General features: G+C 42.7%; 1 protein-coding gene across 3 annotated transcripts in view; it reads right to left on the bottom strand.

Annotated features, from left to right (window-relative positions):
• PITPNM2 (phosphatidylinositol transfer protein membrane associated 2) overlaps positions 1-24655 on the bottom strand; it is a 66991-nt gene extending 42336 nt beyond the window's left edge. For all 3 annotated transcript variants that reach the window (XM_086473904.1, XM_086473906.1, XM_086473905.1), the window contains exons 1-4: positions 24578-24655; positions 7840-8054; positions 6315-6436; positions 4392-4625 (exon numbers count right to left, since the gene is read on the bottom strand). In XM_086473904.1, the coding sequence (XP_086330030.1) occupies positions 4392-4625; positions 6315-6436; positions 7840-8054; positions 24578-24655 (649 nt within the window). The remainder of the gene's footprint in view (positions 1-4391; positions 4626-6314; positions 6437-7839; positions 8055-24577) is intronic.
• Positions 24656-24960: the final 305 nt, after the last annotated feature.

The following is a 24960-nucleotide window of genomic DNA, read 5'->3' as shown; positions in this document are numbered from 1 at the left end:
CACCTGGAACACGTCAGCAATGCTGCATTTCTTTTCCTTAAACACAGGCAGAAAACCTGGATGAGGCTGTCCAGGTACAAAAGAAACTGAAAAATAAAAGTCAGGGCTTACAGAAAAAACCTTCACTGCTAGGAATGGAAAACTTGAGCAGTCCCTCAGTGCACAGCCGTGAGTATGTCACCAAATTAATCTTCAGCCTGCAGTGCTGAAGCCTTCCAGTAGGCAGCAGAGACCAAGGGGGCACACTGGGTGCTCCCACACAGCTGTATGGATTCAAGATCCAGCTACAAGTGATTGACCTCACCTGTCCAGACACTGCTCCCCTCCCTGTGCAATGGAAAAGCATTTTTATTTGAAAAGTGAAAAGGAGGGGACAGATCAGGCCCAGGAAACAGCATGTAATTGGGAAAAATTCTCTTCCTCATGGCTGGCTGCAGCCCATTTGGCAGTTTGCCTTGCAAGCCTGAGGCGTGCTGCCCCTGGGTAGCAGGAGCTGGCCAGGGAGGACAGGTTGGGTACAGCATCCCCCCGGTCACCTTATTCCATGTGAGACAGAATGCAACGAGCGCAGTGGAGGTGAGGCTTCGGGCAATGCAACGCTCCTCCATTCCCCCTGTCACCACGTGCTGTGGGGTGCATGCTCCCTTCTCACCCACACAGCAAACCAGCCCAGCAGGATGGAAGAACTGCAGGGTAGAGGATGGTCTCAAAGAGGTGTCTCTGGTGTGAAGAGAGAACTTAGCAGCACAGGAGAATCAGGGAGGATTTCAGAGCAGGTTTTCCCGCCCCCCATCCAGCATGCACCACGCTCATGTGAGCCTTCTTTCCCAGAATCGGAGGATAATTCCACAGTCTCGGCAGGCAAGTCACACACTGAAGTCAATCAGAAATAATGAGAACAGGTTTTTTTATAAGGACGCAGGTACCAGCTGATTTCAGTAATATATTGTTTCTCCAGAGCACGCAACACTTCGGTTTAAAAAAAAAAAAAACCAACAAGGAAACCACACATGCACAAATGTACACGTGCAGCTTGAATCCTAGAATCATAGAAGTTCAGAAGTACCCATCATTGTTATGTTGATTTAATTATAACATTTCCCACTGTGTTGTGCAGAAAGATCATCTGTGAAGAGTCTAGCAGGGTGCAAACATTTAAATCACTTGCCTTTCAACTCACCACCTCAACAACTCAGAGACTGGTTGAATCCATGAGGTGCCAATTCTTGCAAATGATTTTCCTGCAGATTGTGGTTTTGAACTTAATCTTACAAAGGGAAGCGTAAATGACCATGAGACAAGCCAGGACAGAAAGAACTCTAGCTGAATTTAAAAAGCTTTTGTCTATAGTTCTGGGTTTGTTTTTCAACATGAAGCAAAACCAGTAAATATAATAGAAACTCAATGCAAAAAACCAAATCAAATCACACCCCGCCCCCATCAAATCCGGCCCCAAACCCCTCAGCTATCCATATAAAGCAACTGTTCAGATACCCATCAACTACGTACCCAGTGGCAACATCCCAAAGCACTTTATCATGCACTCTCACAATTTCCTGGCAGCTGATAAAGGACGCCTGATTTTCCCTGTGCAACACTATTTCCTTGATAGTCACAACGGATCCCATAACCTTGTCAATGCAGTTCTGATTGTCTGAATACATGTGATCAAAGGCAATCTTGCTTGCTTCCCTACCCTCCCTTGCTCAGACCACTCACAAAGCAAAGCCTGTGGTCACATCCACATCATGCTAACTGCAACCTGCCTACCCTCGGAAAGACAAAACTCTACCTGCTGGCCCCAAGGGGCAGTGCCCTTCTGGATGAACTTTCTCATTTGTGTGCTTTAGTAAAGCAAAAGTTCTGCAAAAGAGCTTTCTGAAAGCACTTCCACCTCACCACTGTGCGACAATTTGGGCATACTCAGCCTAAGACGCAGAGGCTTAGACAAAGCTCCAGTTACTGGGATGGGAACACACTCTGCCATAGTATACAATCAATAACCCATACACAGTCAACACATTTGTCTAACTACAAAGGAATCATAGCCCACGTGCACCATTAGGAAGCAAGTGGGAGCAGAACGTTATGCAGTGCCAGTCCAATTAAACTTAAATTCTACGGGAAAGGAGTAAAAAAGCATACAAATATTACAGTCAAGTAGACTAATAGCCCCAATTTTAGTCTGTGTCTCCGGCTATCAAAGCACTGAGTAACTGTCCAATTAGTCATCAGAAAAAACGGCTGTTGCACTCAGTAAGACTGAGAATGTTTCAACACCATCCCCCAGAGTTACTCCCTCTGCACTCAGTAGCTTTTCTATGTATCACAATCCATCCATCACTTAACTCAGACGTGTTCTTCTTTCAATCCATTCTCTAGTTTTACTTTGCACCACTAAGTACCGCTCCCCACCTTGGGCAGGGTTTGGATCCCACTCTCAATTTCTGCCTCTGTTTTCTTGCTGCTTGGTGGCCCTGCACAGACCATGCTAATTCCCAAAAAAACAAATCTGAAGGAGCTGGGAACAGAGGGACCAGTAGAAAAATGCCAAAAAGGGGCTGGCCCACAAGAACATCTCTGGCACCCAAGAGCTTGGTCCACCATCGGTTGCACAATACACAAAGGTCTCCATCTGCTTTTGGTCACCAGTTGAAACCCCACAACCGGGATCAACTGGTTAATCGTGTTGTAGCCCACATCTTTCCAACTTAAACAACCTCATACCTTGCTGTCTTTGGTACATGTGCTATGGCACTTTTCCTGCTCACTAACGGCTTCCCCATGGCTACCCCACTGCAGGGGAAGGCTACACATCTTCTGTACATACCCAAAGCTCTTGCTTTCACTTTTCACTCACTCAATTTTGTCTTGCCTTAAAGACTTTTCTGATTTTATGCATCTTAACCACTTTGAAAAACAGTATTTGCCATCATTATAACAGAGTGGAAACGCTTTTGAAAAGCAGACAATGAACTGGCTCAGCTCTCCGCAAAGCCTCAATCAAGAGGAAAATGGCAGGCAATCTTTCATGAAACACAAAAGAAACGTTTCTAAGGGACCACAGTTTAATCTATGCCAAACACCTCTGAACAACTGGAAGAGTCACATGCTTCTTTTTCATTTAACAGATACAATGAAGTTGTGACTCTGCCCCCATGTTTTGCAGTACACACTAAATTAACCCATGTCACAAACACCAAGGGAGTTCATTGCAGAGAGCCACTTGTAATACAGTCTGTAACAGGTAAAAACTTCCACCTGTGGGTGAAGTAAAACCAAAGGAGCTTTAAGAAAGCAAGCAGTGACTATTCAGAGAGCGGTGCACACTATTCGCCACTGCTCTATCAGTGTTTTTCATATTAGCCCTCAGGAGCATGGTATGACTGAAGAGAGCTATAAAATTACTTACGCTAGCATCAGGCACTTCAAAGAAGTTTTGCATATAGAAAGGACAGCTGTAGAGGTCACATAGGAGGATTTACTGTGTACAGAAAGCAGGCAGCATCCTTTACACAGCCTTTCTTTGGCCTTTTCTTTGCCAGAGGACAGCCATAGGTCTGCACTTTTTTTTTTGAGATGGGACTGCTTCTTTAAAACATTAGGTTTTCCACCTGGCCATATATCCTGTCTCTTGTGGCAAGGCTCAGAAACAATATCAGTTGTGTTATAGATTTTCTGCAAAGAACAAATTACTGCCAGCACTGCTACCACCTGCACTGCCTCCACTTAGTTACTTCGGGGACACAACAAATACCTCCTTAAAAGTGCTGACCTGAGAATGATGCATCAATCAAAGCAGCACATTTACTCACAACTGAGAGCTGTCAATGTCCCATCGTGGGTCATAGCTCAGCGATATGGGGAGCCCTGAACATCACAGCCTGGGGGACAGAGATATGTGGTCACACAGAGACCTGCCAGCCCTGTCACAAGGCAGGTAGAAAGTAGGGATGCTCCAGGGAGTGGTTTTCTGGAACCACTTAGGACTCAGAAGCAAAGCTTATTTCTTTGAGCAGCCCTTTGGGATTTTGTTCACCATAAAGAAAACTGGCAGATTTTGAAAATGATCTGGCAAAGTTGAACAGACAAATCTTTTATCTAAAAAAAAATTATAAAAAGAGAACGCAAGCTCTTGCCTACACAGGACTTGAAAACTTTAAGTTGCCACACGTGGTTTGGATTCATACATACCACAACTACAAGTGATAGAATAACATGATTTTTTCTGAACTGACCCACAGCTCTGCAAAAGAGCAACCAAATCTGAGAATCTCTTCACAGACGTGTCTGGGCTATGACACATTGCACATACCTCACCTTTGAGTTTCAATTCAGAAACAACATCAAGGAGTTGACAGTGAACTTTGCAAGACATTATAAATGCTCACCAACATCATGGATAAACCGCTCGATTTTCGACTGCATTCCCCAGTATCTGAACTCGACTTTACACAGTTTATATGCACACATGATGGGGTATTTCCCAGGATTGTTCTTGTACTCTTGAATCCAGTCTTCTGAGAGGGGGCCTCTTTTAGTCTTCACTGACTTATACAGCTTTGGATCCTCCTCAGCTTTGTATTCATGTGGAGGGATAGGATCTTTAACAATATCAATAGGATCTATAGAAAGAGAATAGAAAGTTAGACATTTCCTTTTCCTGAACAAATGAAGAAAACACCATTTTTCAGGAGTTATTTCTGCTTTAGTAAGTATCAGAAGCATTACAGCAATTTAGTTTCTTTTTACTTACACTTAAACAACTGATATTTAAATTGTTCATACATTGCTGCTGGCAGTGATCAGCCCTGACAGAGGAACCAGTACGCACAGTTCCAGCAAACAGAGGCTTTGCTCCAAATAGATGTTTTTGCCCACAGTGACTGCAGATCCACAGCACTCTGGCAGATCTGCACACTCTGTCTTTCCAGCTCCAAAAAGATCTTTTGCACATTCCATCTTTCAGCTTTTCTAATATCACTCACAGTGCTACAGCTCTGTCTCATTTGAGACTGCTAAATACACCTGCCCTTTCCTAGCACTCTTATGGAAAAGACACTACCTGATGAACTTCTTATCTTTGCAGTCCATCAAGTGAGGTTACTGTTAACTCCTCACATGCTATTGTTAGACCAGATATACTGTGGAAGGCAGAAAGTTTAACCTGAGTCCTCATTAACACTTCAACAATGAAGAAGTGGAAACTGCAATGGGAACAGCGTGAATGAACATATTTTCAAGACCTGCAACCCCCACCCCAGACCTCAGCAGAAGCATCTGAAGTTTGGATTGAAGGGCAGGATCACACTTCCCAAGAACAGACAGCTCAGTGAGGCACTTCTCAGTGAGGCACCATGACTCAAGCTTATTTGTTCAGTCCTGAAAGCCCGATCAGATAGGCTTAGGAATGAGGACAGTCCAGCTGAAGTTTAAAACAAAAGAAGCTTAAATCACGTAACACTCAAGTAAAATTGCACGGGGTTACTGCCATGTCCCGCACGTCAACAGCGCTCCAGAAGGCAGAGCAGCCACTAGATGTCCTTCCCCAGAGCTCTGGCTGCCACCAGCGCAGCACGGACTGCCAGAAGTCAGCCTGAGCTCAACACTTCTCCAGTCTCAGAAGCTTCTGAGCAAGGGATGCTTCAGTCCTGTGTGGCTGTCGTTGCCAGTACTCCCTGCCACGCAGCCAGGTCTCCGGTATATGCCATGGGCATGGGCCACAAAGGACAGCAAGACAGAGGAATCGTTATGACACTTGCCATTCTCTGCCTTTTTGTAAGATGTTCCCTTTTGCCTGTTCTCCCTAAATCCTTACATATATAAGTCTCATTAACCCGCCTTCCAAAGACTGCTGCAAAGCTGAAGTGTTAACCTGCATGAAGGCAAGACTAAAAGGAGAGGAATATACTGAATACACCCTCATGTTTCAGAAGTGCAGATCGGAATGACATTCATATACGCAAAGGAGCTACACAAATATACAGCAATATTTTCCTCTTCTATGGCTATTTCTACTTATTACCCCCAAAATCATTAGATGTGTTACTCCCCTTGGGAGCTGCACAAATAAGACAGGAAAGTGTCGGCTTCAATATACAGATGGGAGGGGATTCAAATGACTTCCAACGTGATTTACATCAAGCCTAGAAGAGAATTCAAGTGTCCTCACTCTACTTGATGTAACCCTGCCCCGCAGCCTGACACCAACAGGGGTGCAGGTGTGTGTTTGGGGGGCATGCAGAGGCAGATGGGACATACCAAGCAAAAAAAAGGCAGGACAAAGGAAGAAGTAAAAGAAAAGGGCTATTCACCTAGAATCGTTTGTCTTTTTTCTGCAGGAGAAAGGTTGAACACGTTGACATGCTCTCCTGGATCAGTTTTGTAGTATGTCTCAATATCGATAGAGAACTTCTCCACAAAAGGACACGTATACCTGAAAGCAAGAACAAGGCACCTTAGGAGTAAACTGCACTCGGCTTGGCAAGCGGAGAAAATGCTTTCCTAAGATGTACGAAATCAGCCTCAAATCCAAGCCAGCCTTCACTCGTGTTTTACTTCAGGTACGCTTAAAATACTGACTGTACAGATTAAAGAGATTTTCATTAATAACTTCTTAAGACAGGAGCTCGCCTCAGACATGTGCCTTTACTGGAATAGCTCTGGTTTAGTAAAACCCCAAGCCCACAGCAAAAGGTATGTTATACTATTATCAGGACAGACTGTTTTTAAAGGAGCAGTTTTCAGCAAGGAGATAACTTTCAGGCCTGCTATACTAACAAGTTATGTTATGACACAGATACTAATACAAGCGCACGCTGGAAATGCACGTCTACCAGGAGAAAGGCAGAGGTCTTGCCTGCAGTCTATGGCAGAATAAAATACAGACTGGGCCTGTGCAGCGCCAGGTTTCCTGGCCAACTGATTGACTCATGAGCATTTCAAGAGAACAGATAAAAACAGACAGGAAGTGGACTTCAATCACTTGAAAGTCAGACAGCTTCATTATATTTAGCACAAGCAACTGCCCGTACGCAGACACTGACTCCTCACCTTTACTGTTACTTGTGGAGAACAGCTAAAACAGACCTATGAAACTTTTCTAGATTTTTGGTAAAAATCAAAACAGCCATTAAAGCCTTTCTATTGTGAAAGATGACAGTAGTATCAGACTTGTAAACCTGGAAAAGGGGAAATGCTCTAAACCAGAGTAACTGGATAAAGGCTAATTATTCCAGGGTATCTGAAGACGTCCCAGACAAAATCAGCTGAGATGAGGAGGTCCCAGAGGGCTCCACAGGGCTCTCTTCCCTTCTCAGGCTGAAAACCATAGGAGATAGGTTTGTTATTTTCTAGCTAAATGACAATAAGACAGTTCCCAGATAAAGAAGCACTAGATTTATTTAGTTATTAAATTTTTCTCTCCCCACACTTTCCCCCTAGAACAAATGAATCCTGTCTTACTCGACAGTGTTCAACGTGACAACTGTCCCACCACCACATGCATTTATAACTTCACTAAGCTTGCAGATATCTGCAACTAAGTAGAACATGCAGTGCAGGATACAAGACTAAATAAAAATCGTTCAAGATTTCCTAGGCTTTGATGGACAAAACAGCTCACATTTTAGAGCAACGAGCCACAAATTCTCAAGGACGTACGCAGTCAGCCCAGGCAACACTCGCACTCGTGAGATTAAGCACTGTGTAAGAATTTTAGGACTTGATCCTAGTTTCTCTGAAGACTATTACTGAAGATGGAAGAGATGCCACTGCCACACACAGTGATGCCAAATCCTCTCTCTAAAGTACAGCTCTGGATATTTTGCGACATTTTACCTTGTCCTTGTATAAGGATATGCATTCCACGATTCCTCTTCCACTCGAAGAGCTGCCTTGGGCAATATTGACCGAAACCAGCTGGGAATGTGCATACCAATGTGGTACACTTTGTGAGTATACTGCCCGTTGCCTCCTGGCCCATCTGTGTACGGCCTGTTCTCCAGGATCTCTACTCCACTGCCTTCCCCACATGTCTCCTCTCTGCTTTTTTTCTGAAAGGGAAAATATGTCACATAGTTAACCTCCCAGTGCACTGTACATAACAAGGTCTCAGAGCACATGAACATTGGGGATGGTTTCTAGCACTCCTTTTGAGCAGAGCTTCACACAGACACAGCAGAACTGGAGCAGCACTTGGGCAGTAAGATTACCAAATTTAGAGATTATAAAGGAAAGATCTAGAGACTCATCTGGCCAACACAGGAACAGAGATTTGATTTATCAGGAATACTGTAAAAACCTGGATTTGGACATTAAGAGATAGTTTGAATGGAGACCTCATGACACATCAGTTCCTGCTGCTGTAACAGGTTACACATCGCTCCTCCCGAGAGCAGCTAAACCTTGGCTCCAGCTGTGAACCACCCAACAGCACAAAAATATTTTGCATCAGCAGATGACACGGTGAAGGGGAGTTTGTCCGACTTGGCACATTCTTGTGGTGTTGTATCAGCGTGAAGAATCATACACGCATTGAGTGCAACATCACGGTACTAAAAACTATTTTATGGCCTAAAACCACAGGATCTGGGGGCTTGTTGTTTGTGGTCTGGCCTGGCAGCAGCTCTCCAAGAACAGCTTGGAGACTAGGCTCTGCTAATTAAGATATTTAGAAGAAACAACCCAAGTTTGCCAGAATGCACACAGCACCCCCTGGCAGCCTCCATATTCTGGCTTATTTGTAGTACTGTCCCTCATTGAGAAACCTGGCAGAAATTCCTTCAAATAATAAAAAAAAAACAACTAATTTCAGTGCTTCTAAGAAGAGCTAGAGGCAAACAAAATATTTATTCATTTCTAACACATTTTAGCAGATTGGATGATGTATAACCTTCATCATTTCCAAACAACAGATTCATATTGTTAGTATTTTGAGTTTATTGTTTGTATTTGAGAGAACAGTACATTGGAAATGAAGAAAAAAAAAAGAAATTTTATACAAGAATCAGCTGTGAAATGTAACACAATAACAACTTCTCATCTTTGGCATACAAACAATTCAAAGGATAACATGGTTTAACAGAAAGCGATTAATAAGATGCAAAGAGATCAGCTTCTCATCTTCTGAGGACAGGATGATAAGCCAACACAGCTATTTAGAAGTAAATAGCCCTCTTTTTAAAGAGCTCCCAAGCGATTTTAAATTTAAACAGCTGTAACCGACAAATCTAAATAACTGACAATCCAAAGTCTTTTTTTCCCCCACTCTACCAACTCAATAGTCCTGCAAAAGAAAAGCACTTTTTCACAGTTTATTTCTAACATTCAGCTGGCAGTTCATTAAAACACACATCCTCTTAAAACAAATTACTGTCTTTCAGTTCTTATGTAAGCACTGACCAAGTCCTGTACAAATATTTATGACAATAACATTAAATAATCTTGATGACCCAAAAATCTGGTTAATTCAAAGGTCTCAGAAAAGGCAGTAACCCAGCAGGCATAGCAAATGTGTCAGACAGAATAATAGCACAGCATCTGCTCTGAAGAGTTGATACAAATTATGAAGATCTAGAGTTTTATTATATGGCAGAAGCACGCAGAAATCATAAGCAGAGGAAAGACGAGTTCTCTTCTTGCCAAGTTATCGCATGCAGAATTGTACATCAGCTGGATTTAAAACTCCATTCTAGATTGCAATTCCAGTCAAATCCACAAGTCCTCCTTTGGCACCAAAACATATTTAGGAGTTTTTCAATTCGAAAAGAGATCCATAGCACTGAGTGGACTCAGCAACTCCTAGGACTATGCCAAGCCAGACCTACACAGAACTGGGTCCCCAGATCTACCAACACTTGTATTGAATTAGAAAACCAAACCACTGGAGATTTATTTTGTTTTAATAGCCATGGTCAATACGAAAATTGTTAAAAACAGCCTCTAGGCTTTCTTTCTCAGAATGCAATTTCATACTCTTCCTTGCAGAGCTACATCTGAGATATGCCTTCCTCTTATAGCCCTCCATCTCTTGACGATGTTCAGAGGGCCATGCAAGGGGCCAGCTGCTTCCATGACCGTAAGTTTGAAGGTTCAAAATCCTGTGCTGCTGATTCTGACTTCACTCCCACCAAACAGATCAGCAGGAGCCAGGGAGCTCTCCTGCAGTATGTTTCCTTTTATTGAAGCCCCTGGCACCCCACCTTGCAATACCATGTCACCCCTGCTTAATGTAGTTCCCAAAAAACCTCTGTTCTGTTGCATTTCCTGACGGACTGAAAATGGATCAAAGCAGGAGGTTTCTCCCCTACTTGATCCATTTGAGAAGACTAAAGACAAGCTTTCAAAGCAAAGCCAGGCTCTGATGGTCTCCTGAACTGCGAGTTCTCCATGAAAGGAAGACTCAGGCCAGGCTGAACAGGGCACAGACACTTGCCTATGCCCTCTGTCCCCAAACTGAACTGTTCTGATCCATGCCCTCAGCAGTATTACCCATCTTCGGGGATGAAACACCCTTAGTCTGCACAGGTTTCAATTGAGAAATCTACCTTTTATTTTTATTTCAACACAGTAAGAAATGGTTCACGTCTGAAGCAGTTCAGAAAAAACAAACTCAAATTCTTTCATGGGGCCTGATCGAGGCTCAGGAGGATCTCTGCTCAAACCTTTCTGATTTGAAGCCCAGCAGTTGTGATAGCCCAGACACATACAGCTAACGCTAATATTCTCCACTCTTCTTTCCCCCATTTAGCCAGTTTTGACAAAAATCTCTCTGCAAGAAGATGAGCTGCCTGGTTCTCATCCTACACCCTGGTGAACCTGCAGTATCGGCCGATTTTCTTCTTTACATGAACACTTCCATAATCAGCTTTTCCACATGACCTGGTAATGCTAACACTCAGCTGCCTGATTGTGGGAGATGTGACGGGTGGCACGGTGTTACGGTCCCAACACTTTGCGAGGGAAGGAAGAAGGGAAAAATCCAAATTAACAGAGACTCTTCGTGGAAGTCAGTTCATGTCCTACTTCTGACTTCTGTTTATTTTATTCACTTCTGTGCACCTGCAGGAGACTGTGAACCCTATTCTGAGATGCTTCCTCCTTCAGCCTTTCCAGATGACCAACTCCAGCCCACAGCCTCTTTCACCTGGTTGCAAGCATGAAGCAAATTTTGCCCCTACACATTCCTCCTGCTTGTCACTTATCTACATAAGATATGACAAGGGACAGCAAGAACATTTTCTTAGATAAGTGTGAAATAAGAGCTGCATCTCTGCATGATAAAAAAATCAGAGCTGCAAAGTTTATATCCCAAACTGTATTTTGAGCCAGGACTTTTGAGTCAGGCCAATTTATACTCAAAACACAACATAACTTATCGCTGGGAAGGATAGTACGATCAAAGAAAAACTCCACACAGTAAACCCCCACAAAGCTGCTTTCCAGCCCTGCATGCTCTCATACTTACCAGTTAGCTTGCCAAGAAGGCAACAAACCACAGTGAGGTCAGGAAGGCCCAAAAAGTCAGGTTAGATGGTGAACAGTACAATAACCAACCAGTCACAAAGACCAAAAGAAGACACGTTTCTCAGACAATAAAAATAAAGACGTCAGCCACACGCACTTGAGAGACCAGGATGATACTCTGCATGTAAGTGGTACTGTGAAAGCACACCACTTATGGAAGTGAAGAGCAATTTGCTTTTCAACCATATAGCCTCTTCATGTCTATTGTGACTAGGCTACAGCATGGAGAGGGCTTGTAACAAGGAAGTGGTCTGTAAACAACAATTAAAAAACAACCATCGATTAAGAAAGCATTTGGCTTGAACAGTGTCTGGCAAGCCCTCTCCAAAGAATATCTGTCTGCTGGAAGCAGCAGATGTGCAGGCATTTCAGGGTCAGTCTTGAAGGGTTCAGCCTCATAGAGCCGTGCCCCCATGAGAAATAGAGACTTTACGTAGCAGGTTACCTGTGTTATTACTACTTGCTACGAACTGACGACAGCATCTTCCCTCTATATAAATATCTGAGGAATGGTCCCCAACAAAATCAAAGAGTAGCTAAGAGCTTTTATATGCAAGTTATCTAAGCCGTAATCACAGTAAACCATCTTATATTGTATTACAACAGGAAATCCAGTCATCCCTCTAGAAGTCCCTCTCTCCTGCTGATGACACTCCATGTTCTGCATAGCCCCATCAATAGCTTTCCAGGACAGATGGTGACACAGATCCCTTCTAGCTAAAGTAATAGCATTAAATTACTCATAACAGGGAACCCAGAGAAGCAGATGCACCATGATTAGCAAGAATGCCAGTTACTTAAAGGCTTCTATTAAAATAAATCTCTTGGCACAGCAGCATAGCATGGGACACAGCACATGACCTCACCACAACAATCATAGATGAATAATTCCCATGAATGTCATCTAAACATTGGGCTAGCCTAACCCCATTTATCATCTGCCCTTCACAACAGAAGACAAACGGCTGTAAACAAAGCCTTCCACTAGCAGAGACAGGCTGATCGGTTCTCAGATCTTTCCCAGTCAGAAATGTGCCTCAGTACCAGCTCACAAGATGGAGCACGTCTTGCAAAGCCGTAGTCCAGCAAACTTGACCTGGCACAGCTGCGTGGGACCAGGTGACTAAACGCAACATGTATGTTTTTTTAGTGGGGTACAGCTCAGGAAAGGAATGATGGTTGATGGCAACAGAAACCCCCACGACTTGAGGAGTCTCACTACAGCTGGAAGAACAGCATTCACAGAACAAGAACGCATAATGCAGGATAAAACAGCTAACATATATCTTACTGTATCAGCTGGAGAAACACAGAAGTCAGGCTGTGGAAATTAAACTTGCCTCGTAGTGTTTTGCTTTTGGTGAATTAGAAGAAAAAACCAACCCCACCAACCAACGCAGTACTGCTCAGACAAACACCAACAAGAATAGTGCCCTAAACCAACAGAGCCCTCCTCCTCGTGTTTCAGCCCTGGAGTAAAGCATAGGCTGCACACGGGCTCAGGTGCATACTCAGAGCATCTCTGCAAATCCTCCAGCAGCACTGCAAACAGCTCAGTGGTTTAGTTTCTCTTAAAGGTGGGTTTTTTTATTATTGTAACTTCCTACTTGCACACCACAATGGTACTGCAGAGAACAGTAAAGCCAGGGTAGGTTGCACGGCGATAATAGGCGATCCAGGCATTGTACTAGCTTTTAAAAATAGATTATAGCTATAATCTTACCTTGTTTACCACTGATTATTGTTTACAGTACAACCCCTCAATCTAAATAAGTTAGATAGTGATTACAAAAGGTTGACGTGCTTTAGCTTCACGATGAAGTTTCTTGGCGCATTACAGCAGTGTATTTACACAGTACCAGTGGCCTACTTTGATGACCCGTGAGTTTTGATTTGAAATCATTTACATTACAAAGACTGACAGCCCTATCCTTGGTAGACCTATTGTCCATGAATAATGAAGACACAAATCATTGACTGGAAAAAATAACCAGAAGATTTTTCTGTTTTTTTTCCTCCAGCTCCCATTTGGCGACAGCGTATTTTGATAGTCCAGACAAATTCTTCTGGGAGAATCCATTACAATAACACTGAAGTCTTGGGATTTTTTTATCCCATTTAGACACAGATACGGATACAAGAAGTTTACGGCTGGTTGATGGCTTCAGTTAACAACAACTGCAAAGGCATCTATGTAACCACTGAGCAAGAACATGACAGCAAATATCCCCAGAGGATCCTGCTAACATACTTGCTCATACTGTTGTGGCAAGGGACCCTAAGAAAACATTCTCTATGGCCAATTACTATTTTTTTGTTGTTTTGGATACTAAGGCTACCACAAAGGCCAATTAAGTCCCCAGAAACAGACTTGTCCTTTGGGAACCAGAGAAAGTCTAAATTGCCTCACGCAATCCACCAGACAACAAAAATGCCTGAAGCTGCTTAGGATGGATGGCTCCTGCCACCACTGGATAGCTTTTAAGACCTGGTTTTGCTGATCAGACCTATTTTTTTATTTTTTTCTGTCCAGTTTTAGAAAGGAAGTCCAAAGGCACCTAAGATGTAAAGGGCTGAGTTACAAGATTTAGCCTGGGAGAGGAATAACTACTTGTTTTCAATCTCTTCCATATGTCAAGGGAAAAATATTCACAGCTATCTCCAGTTGGACATTATTTAGAGATTTCACTCTTCTAATTGATTTTCCAAAGCGTTGCTTGCTTCCCATCACCAACTGACTCCCTCGATGCGCTCCAGGCAACTGCCTACCAGCCAGCATCATCTCCTACCTGTAGGCACTGTGCAAGAGCAGAAGCTGCATGTACTAAGAAGGTACCAATTAGAGTACGACTGGTGCGTTGCACGTGACAGCCTTTTCCAGAAATGCTAGGAGAGGTTATAAGCAATGCAGCCTGTTAGACTCAGTCAAGTATCTGGGCTTACTGCGGCGATACTAGCATTCAAACACCACAAATAAAACAGCATGACAACAGATGCACAATTTCAGTCATAACTGCTGCAAGCCAGAATTAAACAGCACCTAAAACCAGAAAGCAAATCACAGAGGTACTGGAAAATACCAAAAGGTCCTGAAACTAATGCATGGTTTATTCTTAACGCATTTTCCCAGCACAGGATTTTTGTACATGGATAACATGCACAGTGACGATGTGCATGCACATGGGTCTATCCGTTCTATCTTCAGCTGTCTCTTGCTGCGGTATGACTCAGCTCTGTGTTCTGTTAACCACTCCTTTCTGAGCATTTGAACTGACATCTAATTCATTACGAGCAATCTGCTTTCACCACCTTCTGCCTGCTGATACAGATATCTGATAGACCAGGCACCATTCATGGGCAGTATTCACTGCAGGTCACCAAAAATCAGGCCTTTGACTATGAAAACAAAATGTTGGTTTACCCTAAAAGTACAGTAGAGTCATTACTTCCCAAGCTGGTTTTTTTTTCTTTTCAAAATGTGTGTCAAAGACCTGAAACACTCAATTAAAATCATATCACCGTCATCAGGATGATATCTGAGCAAAAAGCTTTTTTCAGTATGAAAGAAGGGAGCAGAGGAGATGGAACTATTCTACTCTTACAGAAGCCAAGGAGAACTTCTGATCAGATTAAAATCAACATAATTTTACCAGTGCATAACATGTTCTAAGAGCAAACAGGAAGTTACATGAATTAAATTAAAAATAAAAATCACCCTTACTGTTATTAAAGCAGTAGAGCACTGAAGTACAACAGCATACACAACTTCTTGCTGTCAAAGGCTTTTGTGCCAGTCAGAAAGCTGAGTCCTCTCACATTAAAGATGATGGAATCAACAAGGAAGCACCATTTTGAAGAGGGAGAAAGTAACCTGAAGACACACAGCTGCTGGCAGGGCTACGTGTGGTACTCGGATCTTTCAAGCCCCATTTCAGAATCCTAACCATGATGCAGCAGTTGTCTTCATTGGGCTTGAACAGGGACCTTTACCAAAACATAGCAAAACAGTCCTCAAACAGGAAAAACAGAGAATATTCTCTCTACTCCTGTTTTGCAGGAGCTGAGAACAGTCTTAATGGTTGTATTAGAAAGACAACTTCCAAATTTCCATTCCAAAGTTGGACTTGATGATCTTAGAGGTCTTTTTCAACCTTAATGATTCTCTGAAAGGTAGGCAGGAGCTAGGAACTCTCTTTCCCCAGGGATGGTTTTAATAGTACTTTTGAGCCTGCACTTTGTAAGGTACAAATGAGAAACACTACACGCCAAGTTGGACAGACAGTCCTTCAACACAAAATTGCTGAAGGACAGTAAGGGACTTCTGAGTTTTATTCTTGTTACTCAAAGGCAAGGCTTACTATATCTGATCGAGCACAGCTAAGTTGGCACTACCTTAAAGGGAAACCAAGTCCAACTGCAATGGGATTTCCCACTCTCTCTGGTAACATTATTCCTGCCCTTTCAGGAGTTGTGGACCCCACAGGACCACATTTTTGTTTACACCATGTGCACCACATTATGAATGCAGACCACTTTAAACTGCAACATCTGTTTCCATGGCAATGGGACTGCATCAGCAATCCACTGGGTTTAGTTTAGGCCATCTTCACCCAGGCTTCAGCACTGCACACGAATCAGTACTGTTAACAGCAAACCAAGCGATGTCACTAGTAACCATGGTGCCCACAGCTGAGGTTTCCCTGTGCCCTTTGCGCTCTAACATGCATCCTTCACGCATGACAATTATTTTAATCCAATTAGTGCTGTTAAAAAAACCTAATACATGAAGGGCCAGTGTCAATACTTATTTAGCAAAGGAAGGTTAGTTTGAGTCAACACGATAATGATCAGAACATGAGGCTTTACAATAGCACTTTGACTCTGAGCCTCATTGCCCTGTGCACATAGGAATGACCTGAAACACTGGGGAAAGGGGAAAGAAATCTGTTCCTCATCAATGGCTTCATTAATAAAGGCAAAAGAGCAGCTGTTTGAAACATCCTTCTTCCAGGTTTGATCAGCGGCTGGGCAATGTGCAGTGCTTCATTCCATCTAGGAAATACGCCTTCCCCAAACACCAGTACTTCACTAGCTGAACATAAAACCTGGTCTTAAGTGTTCCCGCCATTCAGTTGAAAACAAACAAAAGGAGTCCTAAAGTAAGAGAAAGAGAGCTGTAAAGTGTGTGTGTGTGTGTGTGTGTGTGTGTGTGTGTGTGTGAAGGGAAATCAGAAGACTCCCCCATCCTGGCAGAAACCTAGTCATAATGCCATGAAAAGACTGCCACTTTCCAGGCTGCTGTATCAGATGACCAAAGAGGACAGCTCTATCAATATGGAGACATTTCACAGAGACCTGAGACTTTGCTGACCGTGAGCACAGTCTCCTCCAGATCCACTCACTTTACAAATCAACAAACCACCTTCACATCCCTGCCCAGCACTGGGTTTGGAACTGATGCATCCTCCTGGCTGATCAGAAATCCCAGCAGTGACTCATCTCAGCAGGAGTGGGGCTGTCCTACACACTCTGCAGCTGAGGGTTATGCTCAGAGCCATAAGGATAGCAAAGTACCTTTTGCCCTTCCTGCTCAAGATAGTCTGGTTTCATTCACTAGCTTATTCCATAGATGATTTTGAGAGTAACCATAAAGTAGTTAGCATCTGTCTTCCCAACCTAGTGCTGCACAGCTGCAATTTCCAAGGGGATTCCCATTTGGGTCCTTCCCAGCTCTGCAGGGAGTTGCCATCTTATCACCTCCCCGCCTTCAGCAGGGATATTACGGGGCTCTTCCCTCGAGTCTACCCAGCAAGAATTGGGACTATCACATAGGAATTGCTGGCCTCTTGTCCTGTGCTTCAATCAGCGTGTAATGCTGTCTCCAAGGAGATATTAAACACACAAGGAGAAAGAAGGTGTCACCCATGAAGATCTTCCTGGCAGAGAGAAGCACATGTTGATCTGCTTTCTGACAGGAGATACGTTAGTGTCCAGGAGATCCCAGGTCTGTTCCTGATGCCCCTTCACTCTCCTGAGAGCTGTTGGAGGTGGGGGTCACAGCCCTTTGAGCTTCACCCAGGCTGCAAGAACCTCCTCCCTCTGGGCTTCCAGCATCAAATCCTGCAAGGCCCCCAGCCAGCAGAAGCAGAGCAAAGCTGAGCATGCAGAAGGCCCTGAAGAAGGGATCATTCTTACCCAAGCAGGCACGGGTTACCTGTGCCACATCTGCAGCACTATCATTCTTGGCTGCTTTTCTTGTATGGTAAAACACATTCCTAAAAAAAGCTCTAAAAGTCAAGGCAAGACAGGTTGTCAGCAGCAGACGCAGACACGCAGCATCAATTTGTACAAATGTTGTAGGCACTGCATTATTTACAATCAGGTCTAGATATTAATGAAGCTGTTTGTACAAAATCAGGATATTTTGGGGACAATCAATTGTGCAGGACTATAAATAATTTACAGCATTAAGAGAACCGTTCCCATGGCCACTCATTAATCACTTCGCCTTACAAAGACACCCGGTCACACTCCTACAGAGCCAGGGCTGGATGTGCCAGAGGCACATGAATTAGAAATCACTTTATTTTGGAGATACCTCAAACTTGTTTATCCCACATGCTCCATCTTTCAAAATGTCTACTACTCAGTATTTCATCTTACCTTGATTACTTCCTTCCCTGCCTTTAAATGGATTTTTCACTGTATTAACTATTCCACAGACACTGTCTGTGAGATTACTGTCCCTAGTTTAAAGGGAGGTAAAGCAAGTTGCCCATTATCATACTGTGCCCATTATCACACTGTGTATCTCCCATATCAGAGATGAAATGTCAACTCAGCGTGTCTTGGATAAATTCTGATCCTCTGACTATATCCCTTAGATTTTAGAAACACAGTGCAATTATTCACTAACAATAGGCTGTATGCTAAAATACTGGAGGACCGGCTTAAAGAAATCCCCACAGTTTTCCTAATGCTCAATTCATTACTTGCCTTCAGGTATTTGAAAAAGTGAGAACCTAATCTGGGTCAACAGTCAAGATTTGTCCACATGTCAGAAATCTTCTTTCATAAGAATAAAAAAATAAAGGACAAAAAAGGATTTTTGACAGCCACGAGCTCAGCAGGATTATCAGTGCTGCATCCTGTACTAAACCTAGAACAAATCTGAAGTTTAAACTAATTTTTGTGTGGTAACCTTATCTCAGCTTCACTCAGTTTTGTTAGAGCAAGAGAGCACATGTGAACTGTCAAGGCAACGTAGTTCACTACTCTAAAATCAATCTTTTTTTTTTCACCAGGTATGGAATAACAAATAGTTTAAGAACTGTTGCAGGATAATGACTACTAAACAAGAAAAAAAGTAAATGCAGAAAAGACGTTTGCTATTTCTGTCTGTTTTCCCAAAGTGATAACCCGTATGGGTGTCACTATCACCCGTGCAAATTAGACTGCAAGTCTGGTAGCAGTGAATGTACCTGCTGTACCGCCCTTGTTCTCAAACCTAAGCAACTGCAAGTGTCTTAATCTCCTCTTTCAGAAGGATGCAAGCCCTCATGATCACAAAGAAAAGGTAATGAAAACCAGAGGAAGAAAAGAGAACATAGAAGTCACTGGTTTTCAATGCTGCAGCATAGAAATTGGCAGAAAAGCTTCAAACCAGGCTTCTGCTTTTAGACTTGTGAACCTTCCAGGGTCTCCAGAGCTGTCAACAGTGTCATCTGCTTTTAAAATTAAAGCATATATGTCTGTCTGTCCAGATGGCCAAGGTATTTGCAAATGAAACAAAAATAATCAGCCATCCAGTTCTTCAGAGATGAAGGGTTAGTTTGTTTTCCCCATCTCAATCAATCTTTCACCATCTGCTGAGCCTGCTGGCGATTGCCAAGTGTAGCTAGCATTTTAAGGGACATGACTTCTGCACTCATACCAGGACATGGCCTCAAGAATTGCCAGCACTAAGCAGGTTCTTTTAAGCCTATTCTCAAAGGTGCTACCCAAGAGCTACACACAAATGAAGGAGAAAATAGGCCAGCACAGGGGTCTGGAGGCTGAGATGACAGACAAATCACGGTCCTTTGGAAAGGAGGGAAGCGACTCAGCGTACTCCATCAGCAGTCACGACAGGTGAGTACAGCATACCGCAGATGCTTGGAAACACATTCTGATTTTTCGGGGAAGGCAATCAATGCAAAGTCCTGAGGGACTGTAGGAGCGAGGTTCACATTAAAAGATGAGAAGAGCCCTCGATTCCCAGGATCCTGCCTGAGTTCAGCAGACAGTGCTGAGAACCTTTAACAGATTGCCTCAAACAGCGGCCAGAGCCCTTCCTCAGCGGTGGACCCTCAAAGTGCTGAATGACAAAGAATTAACGTTATTAGCTTATGAGGATGATGCAGCATCTTAAAATAAGTCTCATCCTCAAAAGGCAATCACCAGGTCCAGAAGAATATTTTTAAAGTACACGATCTTTGGAGCAAGGTCACAAGTACTCCGAGAAAACTGCGTGAAGAAAACGAGGACTGAACTTATTTACAGCACAGAAAGTAAGCTATGCACACCGATATAAAAATAAGATTTAATAACAAGAGGAATTCTCTCATCTTATGTAAGGGTCAGAAGGACAACCGTCTCTCGGAATCTCATGGCATATGGAACCGCAATAATGACCAGTATTAAGACGATAAATGGACTGACCTTTGGCTAATAACATACTGATCTTTCTGACAAACGCATCCAGATCTTGGAATACAAGTTTTTATGACATAGAAACTTAACATTAAAGTCTGCATTGTTTCTGGGGCGACAGGGAGGCACACAGAAAGGTAGGTTCGCACAAGAAAAGGAAGCAAATGTTACAGGAAAGCATAGCTGTTGAGGCACAAATATGCAGAACACTTAGAAGATAAAGAATTAAGAGACCCTTTAATAAGATCTATCTAATGTATAAGACAGAACGGTTCCATCTTTCATGCCCGACAGGCTTCAAAGTCCTCACAGAGACAGAAATATCGCACATGCCTTTCTTTGATGGGACGTGCAGAGTCAGAGAAGACATCCAGGACAGAGTCCTTGGTTCAGCATTTCTGCAGGAAGAAAGAAATCCCTACAGATGCTTACAGTTGTCACCTCCATAAACAGCTTGTGCTTCACAAAACTCATTTCAGCGCTCATCTCTAGTTGCTTTTTGCTTGCGTCAGGATAGGAGCCTGCAGTTTCCCCAGATCAAACTGCAGCTTTCCCAGTCCTATGGGCAATCTCAAGGTCAAGTTTATCCAGAGATCTCTCACCCTTGGAAGCAGGACAGGCTTTTAAATGTGTGTACAGATTTTAGGAAAAAGTTACACTACAAAACTATCATTTAGAAAAGAGGTACAAAGAATGATGTCACCGTTTGGAAATATTTCACCTGTTTTATGCACCGGAATAAAACCAGGCCACAGAAGAAAGGAAGATCACTGTTTCCAAGCTCAGATACAAAAATTAGTATGTTTTAATTGGGATAGTGAAAGAGACAAAAACTCAGCAATGATGCAAAAAACCCCATGTGCACATAGAAAAGCTAAGGCTCCTTGGCTAATGCAGCAGGTGCTTCCAGCCTGAAGACACTGACAACACTGTGTGAGAGGTTTCCCATGAAAATAGGGATATTGATAATCTAAAATTTAATAGAGAAAACCAATTCAGTTCAGATCTGCTAGGCTTCAAGCAAGTCAAGGGTACATTAAGCCCTTCGCTGTAATGTAAAATTAACCTATTTATGGAAGAATTTAAGTACTACTTAAAGTACCGAAACCACTGTCTCTGTAGATAATATTTCAGAAGCTAACAGAAACCAACACTTAGAGAGACTTGATGCTCCCCTTCCTCCACCCTCAAATTTTAAAAAAAGTAAATTGAAAAGCAAAGCAGCAGGCCACTCACCTCAGTTTTCACAGCTTTATACACCAGCCTGGAGAACTTTAAGTATAAGAGGAGTTATGGTGCAACATGGGCACCCACACAATGATTTATTGCATGTCTCGCCTGCCTAGTGGCGCAGAGAACCAGCAGAGATGCTGGATTATATACTGTGCAATTTTAATTCTCCCATCCAGTAAACATAGTAAATATGAGAACAGCCTGTCCCAGTTTAATGGAAGGATCCTTTGCTACTTGGGCATGATGCTGCTTACATCAAATCTGGTGGAAATTTTTGTTAAGACTTCTAAGAAGAAGGAGGGACTCTTCTCTCATGAAAGGACATGAAAGGACCTTCCACTGCAAAGCAAAAACCTCCATGAAAACATCTTTGAAAAGTGACCGCAGTACTGCAGCTTGCGCCTGAACGTCCCTGCCCACACAGCTTTGAAACAGTACTTCCACAGAAAGGGTTCCCAGAGCAACTGCACAGGCCAGTTACTTCATCCCTCAGGTAGAAGGTCCATTTGGAGGATGCTGAAATCTAGGAAAATTATTGGATTGCTCTTAAAAGCGCAACTTTATACCAACTGGTTTGGAGTTTAATGGTGATCTTCACTCATGAGCTTGAGATTAAATGAGTGATCAACTTCAAGTACACACTTCAGGCTCTCTAAAATCCTTGAGGAATAATTGTGACACCTCCTTTCCAACACTGTTGAAAACCTGTTCCTTATGGGACCAGGCTGACTAGTGTCTCCAGCAATAACGACACCATACTGTAGACAACAAACGCCTTTGAAATAAACCTTTTGCTTTTAAGAATCGCTCCTCTCCTTGGGAACTACTTTAAATCATTCAGTTCTATGTTTCAGCCAAAGATTTCTAAGAAATGCCTCTACACTGCTGTTTTATACAGATATCTCAGCTTGTTCCCCTAAGGGGGTTCAACATACAGAGTTTGCTTCTCCTGTGGCCTCCTTAAGCGTTTCAGAGGAAATATGAAAAGACAGACATGAAGCACTTTCTTGTTTTCTGAAGGGAAGTCATGCTCCCCACTGCTCTCTCCCCAGCGTCCGTCTCAAAGACAAAACCTTCACTTTTAAATCAAACTGAAGAAAAAGGACATTTGACATCATGATCTAGGAAAAGTTCCCATTGAAGTCAGCAGGAACCTTTCCACCAATTTCAGGAAAAGTTGAAGTAGATCACCACCAAACATGAAGGAACAGAACATAAACTCCACATTCTACCCTAAGTGGGTTTTCAGGTTTTGTTGTTTCTTTTTTTTTCAAATTTGAGCTGAGACTCATACTTTCAATAAAAAGCACAGATAACTTTTCCTCTTCTACTACTTGTACATATAAGGCAGTAAAGTCACTTGCTTGTCATGCACTTCTCTAGCTCACCTGGATCTTGGGCTACATCCAGGGTTTCCAGCTTACCCTCAGGTAAGTGGAGGGAGATCAGAGACTTGACTTGACACCAGCTATTGCACCTGATCTACGAGGAAACCTTACTTTGCTGCATATCAATGCACTAGAAAATTAGACCAGGTCTGAAGCAGGGCTGGATGGCAATTCAGAGACGTAGCTTCTTGAGTAGTTTCCTGGGCCAGCAAACTTCCCCTTGCATGAAACCCTAATGGCTTATCATGTCCTTCAACATTAATACATGGCCAAAGTCACTGTCAAGTGAACAAAGCAGAATCCAGTTTCTGCATTAATGAAATAACAACCTCTGAAAGTGAACAGCAAATTCAGCCCCCTGCCCAAGTCCTGCACATCTCGCAGGAGGCCTCCACAGACACTCCCCAGTTAACAATCCATCCTCTGTTAAATGAGGTGGGCTCCTCCTTCTTAATCAGATCATTCTCCTGTATGCTCTGCTGCTCACTGACAAGTTCTGCATCACTAATACCCTGCTTCCATCAACCAGCTTTTTATTCAAAACAGCTGAGCCAAATTGGAAGAAAAAGTTGTAACAAAATAATTACAACAATATTCAAAGTGGCTACAGCATCAGGAAAAGATACACAAAAATGAAGCCACCTAAAAAAAATCTTTACTTATTTACGCTAATATTGAGATTAAACACACAAAGAAGATACATTTGTGTCAGAAAAAGGAATTTGACCATTATTACTGGAAAACATACACCATACACTGTTTTAAACAGTCAAGTCCAAGTGCATGAGTCCTTAAAGGAACACAGTTGGATGGTCGGGGGAGAAATGGGGGAGTCATGCTTTTGCTTTGGTTTTGGGGGTTTGGGTTTTTTTTTTTTCTTAATTTGTTTTTGGTTTTACGCCAAAGCAGATTTTTCTAGCATCACTTCATCCTGCCACAGAAAGCAGAGTTCTACTGCAAACTCAATATTAGATGGTGTTTTGCTGGATGGCAAAATTAAATTTTATTTAAAGCGTGGGACAATGAAATAACACCTCAGATTCATTTCCTTTTAAAAATGCTCCTGGTTGGATTTCAAACACTGGGAGAATATGGGCACAGAGGATTTGAGTTACAAAACCCCAACATTTTAATTAACTGCTTTATTGAAGACAGGGAATTCAACAAAAATTCCCATCAGTATTCAGAGGTCTATTAAAACTAATCTAAGTTTTACGCCTAAACTGATTAGTATCTGTTTCACAGTGGTACATAAGCAAAGAATATTACATCTAGATTTTTCCCTCCCCTACTTTCAAAGTTATGCCTTTTGCTTACCCTCTCAAATCTATACTAGACTGTTTCCTCCCAACAAAAGAGCATGAGCCTTTGGTTTGCAGCTGGAACTGGCACGACCAGTGACTACAGTTCAACCAAGAAGCAGCGGCTGCTCAAGCCCTACAGCTTGATCGCTTCCAGGCAGGTGCTCACACACTTAGGCTCAGTGCCTCTTTCCATAGGAATAGCCTATCCATGGGCCATTGTCTCCCCAGGTAGGTCAAACAGAGGTTCTTTAATTTAAGGACAAGAGGAAGCAAGTCATAAACCAAAGTTTGTATTACTTTCCCCCAGCCTGTTCCTTTACGAGCACGCAGCAAACCTCAAATTTAAAACATCTAACTCTGCAGCAATACTCCACTCTTCCACACGAAGCCCTGTGTTAGCCTGCACTCACCCGCACGGGCTGAAACAGTACTGACCTGTATCATGTACAGCTGTGCGATTCGATATTCTTCCACACTCATCGGAAGAGGAATACGATATTCCTTTATAAGCATTTTGAATACAAAAAAATGTTTTGTCCGCTTAGAAGCACAATCCAGAAGCTTTTAGTAAAGGCTCCTTAAATAACGGTAAGCGAATGCATCGAGGATCTCTGAAAGAGAGCGAGAGAAAGGTAAAAAAAAAAAAAAAGCAGTTATTTCCCATTCTTATTGCAGAACATCCTATTAGAAAAAACAACAACAGGCAAACATTCACTTTTGTAACAGCTATAAACTTAATAGTAGAGAGAAGAACGTGCCTGGAGTGCTACCAGACCTTTGGCATCAAATTAAACAGAATCTTTTAGAAGCACTTTGAT

The sequence above is a fragment of the Leptosomus discolor genome, chromosome 16 (genome assembly GCF_034619465.1).
Source record: "Leptosomus discolor isolate bLepDis1 chromosome 16, bLepDis1.hap2, whole genome shotgun sequence".
NCBI classification, from domain to species: domain Eukaryota; kingdom Metazoa; phylum Chordata; class Aves; order Leptosomiformes; family Leptosomidae; genus Leptosomus; species Leptosomus discolor.
Note: the sequence above shows the minus strand (reverse complement) of the source record. Positions and strands in the feature narration are given on the sequence as shown.